This window comes from Archocentrus centrarchus, chromosome 4, assembly GCF_007364275.1.
Source record: "Archocentrus centrarchus isolate MPI-CPG fArcCen1 chromosome 4, fArcCen1, whole genome shotgun sequence".
Taxonomy (NCBI): Eukaryota; Metazoa; Chordata; class Actinopteri; order Cichliformes; family Cichlidae; genus Archocentrus; species Archocentrus centrarchus.
The window spans coordinates 21,550,472-21,565,156 of NC_044349.1; the positions used below are offsets into that span (position 1 = coordinate 21,550,472).

Genomic DNA, 14,685 nt, shown 5'->3' on the forward strand with positions numbered 1-14,685 from the left:
CCATCTACATCTACTGCAGTTATTTTACTTTCCCAAGCACTGAATCCAACTGACTGACATTGATTCACCTACTACAGGTCAGTCACAGCATAACTGCTGTCATTTCCTACAAAATATCTGACAGGCTGAGCTATTTACTGATCCTATCGATGCTGCATGAAAACATTAGAAAGCTGTAGAAGTTGCCCCACCTTGGATGACAGCTTTGCTGTGGAAATCCAGTCGCTCAGCGTGGCTTGAATGCAGTCTCGAAGCTGAAACATCAAAAGAGACAACATTAGACCAACGACCATGCGACGTGCAGACTTGGTCATCAACTGTTGGAGCTCATCAGACTCCCTGGCAGCATCCAGACTGCTGGAACATGCTGCTCAAGAAAGCAAAAATCCTTGTGCTAATTAATGACATAAACTGAACCATTTTCATAAATATCTGACTTTTACAAATTGGCTCAAGTACAGTGGAGAGAAGTCCAGTTTAAGGAGTATTGAATGTTTCATTTAAAGTAGTTTCATATTTAAATATTTACACAAAGACATTCATGGCATGTGCAGGAGATCTGCATTATCTGGTTTTAATATGGATGAATGACACACATTCATTAGACCTCGAAAGAGAAAGCGGGGCTGGTTTAACAGGATTTGTAGCAGCTGAAAAATTTGCTTACAAATGGCAAAACAGTCACAACATATTCAAGGTGTTTGCAAAGTTGCCTGGAGAGATCTAATGAAAACACAATGTTATGATGTCCATGCAGTATTTTTAAGAGGGGTCATACAGAAGTAAATGCCCCAACTGAACGCACATCACAGGATGTGCAAGAGTTGCACAAGAATGTGCTGTTAAATTACTCCCTACCACTGTGTATACTACTTTGTGGGCAGTCAGCTACACATATCATGTTCCAAAACAGATATTTCAGTCATCACCTTTAAAATCTACCCTGTAAATTTATTTTAAAAATTATTTCTGTTCTGGAAGTAAAAGTTGCTTTCAACCTTCATTCTTAATTACAGATATTAAAAGAGAGACCATCTTGTGTTTGATCATACCTTGCACCTATCCTGGAAATATTCTCATAATATACAGATAAATGGGACTAAAGATACATAAAAATACAAAAGACTGAGAGGTGAATATAGGGACTTTTGGGCTCTTTGGCACACACTGGCAACAGGTCAAAACACAAACATCTTCAAAGTCAAACTTTATTTTGATCACAGCTACAAACCTCTACAATTTCATGGCTGTATCTAAACCATCATCTTGACAAAATATGACAAACCACCTTAATAGCAGTTCCCACTATAGAAGACACCTGCAAGTTCCCATTTCATGATGAAATGCACACATACGGGATAGAGAAACATAAACTGGACCGTGTGCACACCTGTCCACACTCCTGTGGCTGGTAAACAGACTACAAGATCCACTTTAGACTAAGTTACACATGTAGTCCCAAAGTATGCCATCCTTAAGAGGAAACGTGCAAGCCATGTTTTGTACTTTAAAGCAATGAATGCTGTGCTGAATCAATACAGCAGGTTAAAACCAAACCTTTCTGGTCAGCAGCATCCCTGCCTTGATACAACACTGAACTTGTGCTAAAACAACTGTTATCTACTTAATCAGCATGCTGTCAAAGTGATTTGTTAAAGTGTTTTAATAGTTCGAGCTTCAAAAAAAAAAAAAAAGTGAAGATTTGTAATATGCTTTAGACAAAGATTTAACCTTTCGGCTCTGTAAAACCGATTGACGTTATAACCATTAATGAATCATTAATCATAAATCAATCAACAGCAACAGAAATACATTCACTGTTGATGTGTGTATTTTAGATTGGATTAGATGTGCCTTGGCTTGTCACATTTTAGTCTGTCGGTGGGACACATCCCTGCAGGTAACACACCTGTTTGATGCTCGTTGGTCTACGTTTAACGTGGGTTTGACAGCCTCATGTCTGTAAACTAGTCACCTCAGGCTGGATCATATCGATAGTTACACTACAAACCTTTAACATACTGATGAGCTACTCTACTTTAGCTCAGATATAATTCTAAATATGGACTGACGCAATATGAAAAGATTATTTTGAATGTATTTTTTTATTATTTCTATCAAATTTCTCTCGATATAAGCTGCATGTGTAACCTTACACAGGCCTTACTATCACTTAACACTCGCACTTGCTGATACCATTATCAGGTTAAAGAATTAGCTAGGGTGCAAAGCTAACAGGCTACACGATACCACCGTCGCCGGTTTCACCGATATGTTTTTAAACCGTCTCGTAATGTTTTACCTCCTCGCTGGGGGAGCCCGGACACTTCTTTTTTAGGCGACTTCGGCTGACCAGATTCCCGGTGTGGAGCCTGAAAGTCTTGGCGTGGTTCAGCAGCATCTTTGCCTCAGTGTTGGCGTTGGTAGTGTTTTGAGAATCCATGTGCTCTCGGACGCTAAGCTAACAAGCTGCTAAACAGCGTTTGGTTGGCTGCAGTGAAATGTGACAGCCGTACTACTGCCACTCCGCCACTAACCGCTGGACAAGCAAACTACAGGATAAATCCTCCACCCCTACCACCGTCAAAATGATACAGTCAGGATGACTTGCATTCAGCGCTGAATAGCTGGTTTGGTTGTTGCTCGTAAGCCGGTGGGTCACGCCCACATGGCGGTGGTGGTGTCAGAGAGCTGGTCCGGATAATAACATGGAGTCTTATCCAGCACACCGCACTGGATTCATGGAGCGGATTCTTGTACTGAGCACGTCCTACCACTAGATGACGATGTGTTCACATTACTAACAAGGTTGTTACCATTTCCCCTTTTTGCCTTCTGAACTATCTTAATAATTCGTGGTATAGATTCAACAAGCTACTGGAAATGTTCCTCAGAGATACTGGTCCATATTGACATAATAGCATCTCACAGCTCCTGTAGATTAGCCAGCTGCACATCCATGATCCAAATCTCCCATTCCACCACATCCCAATAGGTGCTCTACGGGATTGAGCTCTGGGAAGTGTGGAGGCCACTTGAGTGCAGTGAACTTACTGAAACGTTCAAGAAACCAGTTGGAGATGGTCTGAGCTTTGTGATATGGCCTGTTATCCTGCTGGAATCATCAGTAGATGAACACTGTGGTCATAAAGGGATGGAGATGATTAGCAACAATACTTAAGTAGGCTGTGGTGTGTAAACCGTGCTCATTTGGCACTAAAGGGCCCAAAGTGTTTCGAGAAAACTTGCCCTACACCATTACACCACCAGCAGCAGCCTGAACTGTTGATACAAGGCAGGCTGGATCCATGCTTTTGTGCCAAGATATGGCAATACCATTCAAATGTTGCTGCAGAAATCGAGAGTCATCAGCCCAGGAAATGTTTTTCAGTTTACTATTGTCCAATTTTGGTGAGCCTGTGCAAATTGTGGCCTCAATTGTTCTCTGTTATTAACTTGCAGGAGTAGCACTCAGTCTTTAATGCTGTGCATTCAGGCATGCTTTTCTGCATGCCTTGGTTGTAATAAGTGTTCATCTGATTAGATTAGATTTAAACTTTATTAATCCTTTGGGAGAGTTCCACCAGGGAAATTAAGAGAGTTGCTGTTACTTTCCCATAAGCTTGAAGCTGTCTGGCCATTCTTTGACCTCTGGATTCAACAATACATTTTTGCCCAGAGAACCGCCGCTCACTCTTTTTCAGACCATTCACTGTAAATGCTAGAGATAGCTGTGTGGGAAAATCCCAGCAGATCAGCAGTTTTGAAATTCACAGACCATCGTATCTGGCACCAACAATCGTGTCACATTCAAAGCCATTAAAATCACCTTTCTTCCCATTCTGATGCTCATTTTGAATGTGCCTAAAAACACTGTCATGTTATTGGATGATTAGAAATATATGAGGTGTACCTAATAAATAGAATAGAATGCCTTTATTGTCATTATACAGGATGTACAATGAGATTGGAGAGCCATTCCTGTTCAAGTCAAGTCAACTTTATTTATATAGCACATTTAAAACAACAACATTGACCAAAGTGCTGTACAAGATCTATAACCCCAAGGACTATACTCAAATAAAAAAGAAAAAAATAATAAAATAAAAACACTAAAAGACAATAAATAACATAAAATAACTAAAAACATTTAAAACAAATACCATAAAAATATCATGAAAGCAATTGTCTAAAAGGAGGTAGCATTGGAGCCACATGCCAAGGAAAAGAAATGTGTTTTTAATAAAGATTTAAATGTGTGTATATGGAGAGGTAGATCATTCCATAGCTTTGGTCCTGCTGCTGCAAAAGCTCGATCACCTCTCTGTTTTAGTCTAGTTTTAGGCCTCTGTGAGAGCAGCTGGTTAGATGACCTCTAAGCTCTTACAGGGGTGGTAAAAACTGATTTTGGTAACAGCACTTATTTGCTTCTCCATTTTAAAACTGCTATCTAAAATGACACCCAGTATTTTCACAGCATCACGACAGTGAGGAGCCAAATGACTCGGAGTGCCAGAGGAGTTGCTTGAGGGGTCAAATTTACCAAAGCATATGACCTCAGTTTTGCTTTCATTAAGATTTAGGAAGTTAACATTAAGTTCAGTGCCATGCAATAGAAAGTGACCTGCTAGTTTTTATAGTATTGCTAATATGTTATTTGCTCAGGTACTGTGAAGCTTGCACTTTACTAGAGATCTTGCAAAATATGATTATTGAGATTAAAAATCTCTTTTACATGAGTGAACAGGCCAGGAAATACAGTCAACAGAGTTACTTAAGCTAGAACACACACACACACACACGTGCATGTGCACACACACGCATGCACACACACACACACACACACACACACACACAGAGAGAGAGAGAAAACAAAAATCATGAAGTAACTACACTAAAATACAGCAAAACTGAAATTTATAAACTTCAGTGGCAATAAAGCCTGAAAAAAAAAAAACAAGTGTCTTATGCCAGAAACAACATTTGCAGCCTGTCATTCAAATCACCTTGAATTCATTGAGACCGGTTCCTTATGTTTTTAATTGATTTTGCAGTTGATCCCAGAAAGTAGGAGCTGCAAATCTGAGCACTCTATTCCCAAGTTCAGTGTGAACTTTAAAGAGCTTTTAGGTTTGTAATAAATCTCAGTGCTCCATGACAGACAGAATCCAGCACATGTGAATATTTTGAAGACGCATGCATATAAACCACCATAATCAGGATCGACACAATGGTGGAAGCAACAGGTGTCTTTCTTGCCTCTAAGGACAGACAGGATGCAATTCTAAAGTTAAAAAAAAACAGTTTGTTTTCTCTCCAGTTGCTGTATGTGAGGTGTGAAAGAAAGACAGTCAAAAATTATAATTCCTAAGTACTAATATTAAGATATCAGAGCCCTGAATTGTAGTGATACATGAGCAGTTCAGTGATTTTGATTTTGTATTTGAGAACATCATCAATTTTGTTTTGTCAGCATTCAAAGTAAGTTTTAAATCTGCAGCTGGTGGATTTGGTCGTTTCAGGCTAGTTTTTGGTTTTTGAAAATGTTGTAACAGCTCAATTTTCTTTAGTTTTACTATTAGTTTTTTAAGCACTTAGAAGAGTATTTGTAAAGGGAAAGTTGTCAAGAGTGCAGAATAGGTGTTGCACAACTGTGGAAACAAACTGTCATGTAGGCATTCCAAGCCACAATAAACATGTGCCTCAACAAGCAGTTTGTGCCGTCACATTTAACCAAACTGCCAAAACTGTTTTCGTTTTGTTAGCTTTGAAAATACAAAACCTCATTTCGGTTATTTTATTATTTTTATTTATTTATTTATTTATTTTTTTAATTCAGCTAACTGAAATAATAACTGCAATAATGTTCTTAGTTACCTCATTATACTCCATTATAAAGGAGTCTGAACTAGTTTTTCTTTGCATATTAAAATTTAAGTCAGAAACATGCCATGTAAACAAATTGTAATACCAAATGAGCTCCACTTTAGCCAACTCTTCTTCTTCTTCTTCTTCTTGTTCACTTGTTCTCTTTAGGGGGTCGCCACAGCGGATCATCTGCCCCCATCTCACCCGCTCCCTGGCATCCTCTTATGTCACACTAACCCTCTGTATACCCTCCATCACTGCATTCATGAGTCTTCCTCATTTCCTCCTGCCTGGCAGCTCCATATTCAACATCCTTTATAAACTATATCCAGTATCAGTGTTCTGCACATGTCCAGACCATCTCAGCCCTGCCTCTCAAACTTTGTCTCCAAACTGCTCGACCTGAGCTCGCCCTTTATCTTCAACTCTGCCACCTCCATCTCCACTTTAAACAACTACAGCATAAAAACTGTTTAGTGATAAAGTAATACTAATTTTTGTAATAGAACACTATATGATTTTTGACAAGTAAAATGTCAATGTTGGAGTCACGTTTGATCGGGTTTTCCTTTAACTTGCACCTTAAGCAAATAAATAGAACTGCCTTCTTTCATCTGAGCAATATTGCAAAAATTGGGAAACTGATGAATAACTAGTCCATGCTTCTGTTACATCTAGTTCAGTGTATTATCATGTCTGACAATAGTCTGACAATTTCTGACGTGAGAGTACAAAACAGACTAGAATAAGTGATCACATTTCTCCTATATTAACAGCAGTGCAGACCGCAGGCTTACTTGTGGCTCCTAGAATTTCTAAAAGTAGGCTATCAGGCTCCCTTACTGTGGAACCAGTTCGGATTCAGAATTCAGACACCCTTTACATTTAAGATTAGGCTTAAAACTTTCCTTCTTGATAAAGGAAAGTGCTGGGGGATAAGGTGACCCCGAACCATCCCTTAGTAATGCTGCAATAGGTTCAGGCTACTGGGGGGATTTCCCATGATGCACTGAGCATTTCTTCTCCACTCAACTCTTTTCACTCCTCATACATTTGTCTGCCAGTACCGTATCTCATTAAGTTTTGTCTGCTCTCTGCTGTAGTTTGTGTTGGCTGCCCCTGTGTGGGCCTGAGTCTGCTGGAGGTCTCTTCCTGTTCCAAGGCAATTCTTCTTGCCCACAGTTGGACAGTGTTACTCATAGGGCATCAGCTGATTGTTGGATTTTTCTAATATTGTAGGACCCTAACACACATAAGGTGCCTTGACACGACTAGTGCCAGTTGACTCTATATAAATGAAGTCTCCATATTTGGCTATTTTTGATGCATAGTACATTTCCTGCTAATACTTAGGATATTTTATGTAAATGTTTTGTTGCATCCTTATATGATAACCAGCAACAAAACCCTTGTAATAAGCACATGAAATACAGTGCTGTGAGTAAAATTATGCAACAGGCTCCGAAATAGTTCTGCAAAAGTTGTGCAAATCCACCCGTCTGCCTTCATGTTTTCATTCTAAGGCTGTTTCACATGGTTTGTTCTGGTAAGCCTTCCTGTCTTTACTGACAAACTGAAATATCACGGTAGAAAAAGCCAAAGGGTAAATAATAACGATAGTTTAATTTCCACTTAACCCCTAGCAGGGTTATAATAGTTTTGGATTTTACATTATAGTTTAGTTTTTACTTTTTTTTCTTTAATTCAGTTAGTTTTAATTAGTTTTCAGAGTGGTTTTTCTCGTTTTTATTAGTTTTTATTTTTGGTTTCATGCTTAGTTTTAGTTAGTTTCAGTTATTTTCAGTATTAGTTTTAGTATTTTCATACCTAATCAGGTGCAAGATTCAAGGCGCAAAAGTGACTATTGTGTAATGAAAACTTGACAAAAGATACCGTTTAAAGAAATATATTCAACAACCAGCTGTTCACAAGACATGCTAAATTTGTGTAATATTAAGGACACACATGAACATCAACAGGGAGAAACAAAGAAAAACATGAACTCCCAAACTCAATAAATTCTACAATAAACTCCACAATAAAGTTCAGCATCAGTGCAGTAGATTAACAACACCTACATGTGGTGTTTGACAAAAACAAACTCTTTGAAGGAGTCAAAGCTCAAATCCAGCTGCATCCTGATGTTCTCACCACCTAAAGCTGCTTCTGTTTTGGAGCTAGCTTGGTTAGATGCTCGCTAATTAAACCTGCAGGGTCTTTGCGGTCTCTGTACACAACCTACAGAAGTTGCCGACCTCATGTCCACATTTATGCTTGTGTAGCTGGATTGTGTGTGTTAATTACCTTATGGTCGTGTGCAGGTGTTTTATATGCAGCGCAGGCTGGGACTTCTTTTTTGGTCCTCGCTCTTTGTGCTCAGTTTTTTGGCTGCAAACATATTTGTCCCTGTTTTTTTTTCACTTTCTTCATTCCTTCACGTCCATCCTGATAGTTTCAGCAGTCTCCTACCAGGAATTTGATGACAGTTGTGAGTCCTTATATTGATGCTTTGATTATTATTCCTGATTGTTATTCTCTCACTGATAAAGTAGCCGGAAACGCACAAGGACTAAACAGTTTAGTCACAACTTTCTGGGCTGCGTGGACCCGACAAGTAGTCCCGTTTCTCAGAGGCGCAGGCCAGGTTACCTGGTAGGATCAGAGTGGTTTCTGTTGTGTGCTTCTCAGCTGGACTTTGATGTTGCTGGTTTTTCCTGACTGAGAAATGTTCCGCACTTTTTTTTATCATCCACAACAAGACTTTCGATTCTATCTGTGCTCTTGTACTCAAAGAACCTCCATACGGGACTCTGCCGCTTTCTCGGCAGACCACAGCCATTACTTTGCGGACCAGCGCGGTGAGCGCATGCACATGCGCACACACTCACACAGTTGTCATGTGGCGCTCCCAGCTTAAACTCGGAGAGCGGAAAAAATGATTTGATATCAATCCACAAGGCTTAAAAAAAAAAAAAAAAAAACAAGTAAATGAAAGTCAGTTTATCGATAATTTCAGTTAGTTTTAGTTAGTTTTGTAAACTCACAATTCAGTTTTAGTTAGTTATCGTTTTTTCCTTTTAATTATAGTTTTTATTTATTTCAGTTAACGACAATGTTTTTTCAGTTTCAGTTTTCGTTATTTCGTTCGTTTTCGTTAACTATAATAATCCTGACCCCTTGAGATTCAGTCCTCGAACAGAACAGAGCAGTTGTTGATAACGTGTGTGTTGGCTTCCCAATTAAATTAGCATCAGATGGGGTTCATTTATTTGGAAAGTATTTTCTTTGCTGTGATATACAGGAAATTAGAATGTGTGTGTGCTTGTTTTTTTAAAAAGTCAGGAGAAAGCCCTTTTCCTGTTCGAAAATTTCAGAGCCCTCAAGCACAAAGCAAGGTCAATGACGCTAAGTACTTTTTCCAGTTTTGGTGGAGAAGTTTGACCAGAATGCTGATCCTAACGCCATCTAACTCTTGACTACAAGCCAAAGGTTTTCAGACCTTTTCACCCAACGTCCTCAAAAAAGCTCCTGCTGAAAGACAGGAAATCCCCTCAAACAGGGTTCCAAATCTCTTAAACTCAATTGCTTTCACGGCAGCATATTTTTACCACGAGTTCTGGCAGGGTCTGTTTCACAAGCACATACTTGTCTAATATAGATTTTATACATATATATATGGTATCTGAGAAAGCACCCCGCAGAGTCTAAAGACGAGCTTATTAGGTTATGATGATTCTAAACTGCCTGTAGGTGTGAATGGTTGTCTGTCTCCCTGCGTGTTGCCTTTGATGAACTGTGACCTGTCCAGGGTGTACCCCTCACCCTGTGAAAGCTGGGATAGGCTACACAAAGACCTGCACTACATTTGCCATTTGATAGATGTAAATTTCCAAAATTATTTACAGTAGTTGTTTCACAGTATGCGAGAGGCACTCATTCTTCAAAAGTGTTTACTAAAAGTGGACATCGCCTCTGTGTTTGAACTGGGAATTTCAGTGTTTTAGCAACTTGGCAGCATTTATTTATTTATATTCTGCCTTCAACATTTAAATCAACAACAATGTATGAAGGTCCCAAATATTTACCACTAGAATATTATCCCTGGCAGTGTGTACTCGGTGTCCGAAACAGCATTCAGATGTACAGTGATACTTCCTGGAGAATAATATGGTGCCAGAAGAAAAAACAGAAAAGTACAATGGATCAAAGGGGGCCTTCTGTGCTTTTCCCTATTTCTTTCATGTTTATACTGCTGCAGTGGATGCTTATGTTATACTAGTTTCAGATAATGAGGTCAACTTATGTATAAGTAGTCACTGTGATCTAAAAGCTCAGGCTTCATGCTGCTATAAACACTCAGAACGTTAAAAGTTTTTCTGCTCTTGGCTCTCTGTGATGTCATTCAGAATGGATATTCCAAGTTTGGCCATCTCAGAAACTGTGAGCACAGCTACCCCACCACCTGCTGCTTAAATCCTCTGTTTGCAAGGGGCAGTTAATCAGAAGTAAGGTGACTCAAAGGGAGCCTGGCCCAACGGAGAGAGGTGATAAAATGACTTGCTTTAGACAGTGGATGTACCAATTAGCTGTACCAAACCCCAGCATAAGATAAATAAAGATTACCCAGTAAAGAAAATATGGAGCTGGAATAAACATATTAAAGTAGGTCCCCTTTAAAGATGTTTTTGATACACGTGTTTTTGACTGAAGGGAGTCAGCGGGGTCAGTTACACTGGAGGAGATTAGGGACACTTTCCCTAGAAGATTTATCACAACTTGTCATGTAGCACCAAATAAAAAAAAATTAAAAATCTTATCGCAGAAGTGGTATGCACAGTAAATGGTTGCAGCTGTAAAGAGAACTGATGAGGATAATCAATACGGGAAATATTAGAAGACACACAATAAACCAACTTTGGACCTCTGTCATACATCTGGAAAGCTTTAGTGTTGTAAGTTTGGATCAGCCTTTGAGTGAGGAACTGTAAATCCTGAAGCCAGTAATGTCTCTGTGTGGTCTCTGCCTCAAAACATATCATGTATGGAGGCAATCATTTTCATGCAAGACCCCCCCCCAACATAACTCTGCCTTAAACAGGCAGTACATCCAGTGTGAGACTGAAACAGATAAACCCCAGTGTATCTTTTTTTCAGACACTCCTTGTCTCTGTGGAAGTTTGGCAATTTGCAAGATGCATTATCTTGAAAGGCATTATTGTGTGTGGGATATGAGTAAGTTGCTTAACACCAACTGCCATTGTAAAATATCTGGGTGGCATTGACATGTGTGTTGGATAGGGGCGTGGGATTTACTGGGTGTTAATTATCGTCACTCACTTTGCCTGAGCCAAGAAAAGTGTCATTCAGGCATAAAGCTGCAGTGCTGGCACTTCACAGTAGGTGTGGCAAAAGATAATTTGGGAAGGGGAGGCAGGGCATAGTGGGTTGTATAAGAGTGCAGAACCACAACACGCTGCTTTAGACAAAGATTTTTCCTCCTCAGACATCTTTTGAAATACTGGATGTGAGCAGGTATGTTTTTCTTAATGCTGATAAAGCAAGCAGCTTGTGTTGTTCTTTCATTGTCCTGATTTTTGTAAAAAATGTTTTTATGTGTTCCACATGCTGTCAGAGAAAGCAACAGAGAGGAGGATCGAGCCATAAATTAGCAGAAACACTCCTGTTTTCTTGTAAAACAACACTCAGAGTGCTTAAGGAGGACCAGCTGTCCGCAGCTGGAGGCCAGACAGGGGTTAAAGATTTGACCTTAATCTTTCACAAGAACAAAGAGGGAGGGATTTGTTTGGGGGCTGAAAAAAAAATGTACATATGTCCAACATCTACAACCCAGTGGGGGTGATAGAGTCCCTCTTCCAACTTTCAGTTTGACTTTGCTCTTTGATTTAGTCTTCTTTTTTTTCTGTGCAGTGAGCAACACAACAAGAACAGCAGCAGCAAACAGCAGCAGCAGCAACCATGAAGATTCACGCTCTTGTCTTCATTCTGCTCTTCGCTTGCATGTACCTGAGTCTGGCACAAGGTAAGTTGAACAGAATGGTCTGATTTCACATCACAACTGTGAGCTTTCCATTTAAATGTGTGAATTTTAACTGACTGCACAGAAATGCAACCATGCAGTTCTTTACAGTAGCTCAAAAGCCTTTTCTGCAATAAGTAAATCAGCAAATATATGCACCCATAGTTTGGTGGAACTGAGTACTTCTCTTTATGCACTGTTTTGTTTTAACCACATTTCCCAAACCACATTCCACAACTATGAGAAAACTTTTTTTCAGTGAATTAGATGAATTATTCTACTCAAAGTGCTTTACCACATCCCTTTAAACCCATCTGGCTTTGATCGATCACATAGATGTGGCACTCTTATGACAGATTTGACAAATAAAGGAAGCGCAGAAAGAAAGCTGTCACGTGCACATCAGATTTAAACAGCAAAAGAAAAAGCAAAGTTAAAGACAAAGCAAAAACAATTAAAGTGCTGCATGTTTATGCCTAAGAAACTATTGCTCTTTTTGATGCAGCTGCAGCACTGGTGGAGCGTAGTCATCAAATAATCAATAATTATGATCCAGTAATATGTGTATGATTGGGAAATTCTGAATAATTAGTCTTGTTGTTCAGGTGAATTAAGTATATTATGATGCTGCTACTTTTTCCCCCTTATTTTTAATGCAGTGATTTCTTTATTTGCAGCAGAGTACTTGTATACTGTAGTATTGCAACTGTGACTAAAGTAAAGAGTCGGAAAGGATCCAAATACCTCTTTAACCAACATAAAAAACAGTCATTCAGTTTTAAATTTTTAGACTCTAGTGCATTACTTTTCATGCAATACCATCACTTTCAGGTTCCAGGCCTTTCTAAAGTGTTTTCTAAACCAATTTTCAATGCTGTGTTTATTTCTCAATTTACTGAATACCCCACTGACGGGTTCTTGGACCCTACTGTGTCACCAGATTTAATGAATCCTGGAAGGACTCCTGATCCTAACAAAGGCAGGCTGTGACTTTTTTTTTTTCAGTGAATGCTTTGAAATTAGTTTCAGCCTCTGCCAAATCCAACAGTTTTACATTTATATCAAAATTAATATGAGTAGCTGCACTGAAATTGAATAAAATTAAATATAAGGCCAAATTACTCAGCATATTCCTTCCATCCATTTTCTTATAAGCTTGTTTTATCCAGAGGAAACTGCAATCAGCAGCTTCAATGCGAGCAGCGATGGTAAAGATAAGGTGAAGTCAGTTGATAAGACCATGAAAAGCAGTGAGATGGAATGCAAAATTTACTGATGCTCAACACTCTGCTTCTGAAATAGAAATGTGGTATTTTTAGTGGGGGATATGGGAATTTTCCCAGATAATGCTGGCAGAGATCCAGATCTGTTCAAATTCTCATAAGAAGTAGTATTGCTTTTTAGAGTCTTTAGTTAATAGTCCAAAAATAACAACTATTTGATAATATCAGGACTAAAAACTAACTTAGTTATATTCATATGTAGGAAAACCACACACACACACGCACGCACGCACACACACACACACACACACACACACACACACACACACACACACACACACACACACACACACACACACACACACACACACACACACACACACACACACTCAAAGTGATTGCTCAACTTCTCCAAGAGACAGATTTTATTTTCAAGTGGGGTGGTTTGTCTTGCCATAACACTTTAACTTTCTCTCTCCAGGCTCATATGGCAACTGCTGCCTCGGCTATGTTTCAGAAATCAAAAGGAAGCGAAACATTTTCAGTTACACTATGCAGGAACCAGATGGTGATTGCAACATCAGAGCAGTTTTGTGAGTATCCTTCACTTTTGGCCCTTGTTGACCATTTTGTTTTCCCACACTGTTAAATTCCACCATAATAAATTGGCACATAATGATGGAAAAAGATAAGTCCCGCTCACTGAGGAAATGACTGATCCATATTTAATGAATTGTGTGAACTAAAAATAAGCTTCAGAACTTTAAATAATGACACTCATGTGTGTAGGTTTACGATGAAGAAGAGGGCAAAACCTGTGTGCGCCAATCCAGAAGAGAAATGGGTCAAGGATGAGATGAAGAGGATCAATCAAGCTAGGAAGAATTAGGTAAAAAGTTACAAAGCATTCTCTCACAGTGATATACGCTTTCATAGGCCCATTAATCATCATATGTCCTGTCTCTTTGTAGACTAGTAAAAGGAGGAACAAGAAGAGGAGAGAGGCCAGCGGCCATGTCAGCTTCCTGTCGGACATCGTGTATCATCGTTAACCAGATTTTGTTTCAGCAGATTAGGTATTTCCTGTTGCTGACAGCGAATGTAAATCGTGTACACAGTTCTCTAATACAGAAACATGCTGTATTCTTAAAGTTATATCCAGTATAACAAAAAATCATTTATGTGCACCATCTATGATAGTGTTCCCTTCTCTGTGATGTGTAGCGCCTGCTAGGAATGAGCCTCTTTACGGCAGCTTTGAAATGTGAATAAGTGTGTTTGTGTGTGAGAAAACATACACATATGAGAAAAACATATGTGACACTTTAGGAGTAAGCTGATTTTCTTATATATACATTCGTATACATACAACAGAGTTCCTAATTTTTGTATCCACATTCAAATTGTACTTTGTGTTTTTCTATTGCAAATAAAGAACAAATACAAAAATGAAAACTCTGGTCTGCATAAAAGTCAATAATTAGAAAGAAATGCATCCAGCTGTTTTAAATGGTTTAGGTCTGTTCTAGTGTTTCCTGGATGATCCCAGTAAAAGAA

The 14,685-nt window shown here is 39.0% G+C and overlaps 3 protein-coding genes across 3 annotated transcripts in view; 1 reads left to right on the forward strand and 2 right to left on the reverse strand.

Annotated features, from left to right (window-relative positions):
- The window catches only part of gclm (glutamate-cysteine ligase, modifier subunit), a 10,138-nt gene extending 7,461 nt beyond the window's left edge, over positions 1–2,677 (reverse strand). Inside the window, exons 1-2 of the mRNA XM_030726666.1 lie at positions 2,303–2,677; positions 192–254 (exon numbers count right to left, since the gene is read on the reverse strand). Coding sequence (XP_030582526.1) covers positions 192–254; positions 2,303–2,443 — 204 coding nt within the window. The 5' untranslated portion in view covers positions 2,444–2,677. The remainder of the gene's footprint in view (positions 1–191; positions 255–2,302) is intronic.
- Positions 1–14,685, reverse strand: part of LOC115778571 (serine/threonine-protein kinase NIM1) — a 28,116-nt gene that overhangs the window by 812 nt on the left and 12,619 nt on the right. The window contains exon 5 of the transcript XR_004019854.1: positions 192–254. The gene's annotated coding sequence lies outside the window, so the exon portion shown is untranslated. The remainder of the gene's footprint in view (positions 1–191; positions 255–14,685) is intronic.
- On the forward strand, positions 11,269–14,583 carry ccl25b (chemokine (C-C motif) ligand 25b). The gene is made up of 5 exons (XM_030726667.1): positions 11,269–11,400; positions 11,797–11,908; positions 13,610–13,721; positions 13,918–14,017; positions 14,100–14,583. Exons 2-4 carry the CDS (start codon positions 11,845–11,847, stop codon positions 14,015–14,017), a joined length of 276 nt encoding a protein of 91 aa, XP_030582527.1. The 5' UTR covers positions 11,269–11,400; positions 11,797–11,844; the 3' UTR covers positions 14,100–14,583.

Bases quoted from the DNA above. Each gene is read 5' to 3' on its own strand.
- ccl25b (XM_030726667.1), top strand. From the start codon at position 11,845: ATGAAGATTCACGCTCTTGTCTTCATTCTGCTCTTCGCTTGCATGTAC. The intron at 11,909-13,609 runs GTAAGTTGAACA...TTCTCTCTCCAG, and splicing joins GTACCTGAGTCTGGCACAAG to GCTCATATGGCAACTGCTGC. The intron at 13,722-13,917 runs GTGAGTATCCTT...TCATGTGTGTAG, and splicing joins TGCAACATCAGAGCAGTTTT to GTTTACGATGAAGAAGAGGG.